This window comes from Paracoccidioides lutzii (assembly GCF_000150705.2).
Source record: "Paracoccidioides lutzii Pb01 unplaced genomic scaffold supercont2.6, whole genome shotgun sequence".
Lineage (NCBI taxonomy): Eukaryota > Fungi > Ascomycota > Eurotiomycetes > Onygenales > Ajellomycetaceae > Paracoccidioides > Paracoccidioides lutzii.
Window position 1 is genome coordinate 539,981 of NW_015440952.1, and position 673 is coordinate 540,653.

The 673-nt window shown below is 52.3% G+C and overlaps 1 protein-coding gene across 1 annotated transcript; it reads right to left on the reverse strand.

Moving 5' to 3' along the window:
• Positions 1–33: 33 nt before the first annotated feature.
• Positions 34–638, reverse strand: PAAG_02750 (hypothetical protein; the record flags this gene model as incomplete). The annotated part of the gene is made up of 3 exons (XM_015844735.1): positions 34–41; positions 65–531; positions 625–638. 3 exons carry the CDS (start codon positions 636–638, stop codon positions 34–36), a joined length of 489 nt encoding a protein of 162 aa, XP_015701813.1.
• Between the last annotated feature and the right edge of the window lie 35 nt (positions 639–673).

Here is a 673-nt window from a genome sequence, read left to right on the forward strand (position 1 = left end):
ACGCCATCTGCCCTCCCATTTCCCCCATTCCCATTAACCCTCTGGATTGTATAGTACTTCTCACCCGTATAGCCAGGGTGGCCCTGAGGTAGCGTCTTCCGCAACGTCAGGACGCCAAACTGATAGTGAGGCTCTGCTTGTGGCTGTGGATTATTACTATTGGCAACACGCGCCAGTTCATTCTGGCCAGCAACAACGGGGTCGAGGAAATCGGTACCAGTAGCAACGGCAGCGGCAGCATTTTGCATATTTTGCTCCAAGGAGGACATGGCATCCAGACCCAGCAGGTTCGGAGGCACAGCCAGGGCTCCGGGGAAATACTCTGTAATCTTGATTTTGACGTCGCATAAATCGCGCTCGCGGGCTGTGCGTTTGCGCTTCTTCTTGCTTGGATCACGGGACTTTGGGGTTCCTGGGGGGCGGCCCTTGAGGCGACAGTCCCAGTAGTGCGAGACGAAGAGCTTGCGTTTGTATTTCTGGGTGGAACGGTGGGAATAGACGTTGTCAACATGGGGGAAGTAAGTTTGGAACCTGTATTTTTATGTGTATGAACGTGTTAGCGACTTGATAAGTGGAATTGCTGGTCATGCACTCCGTGATGTACGCGAGGTTTCCGCAACGCACTCTTCTTCGCTCATCACAATTGGATCATCATCCACGTTAAATAATCGCT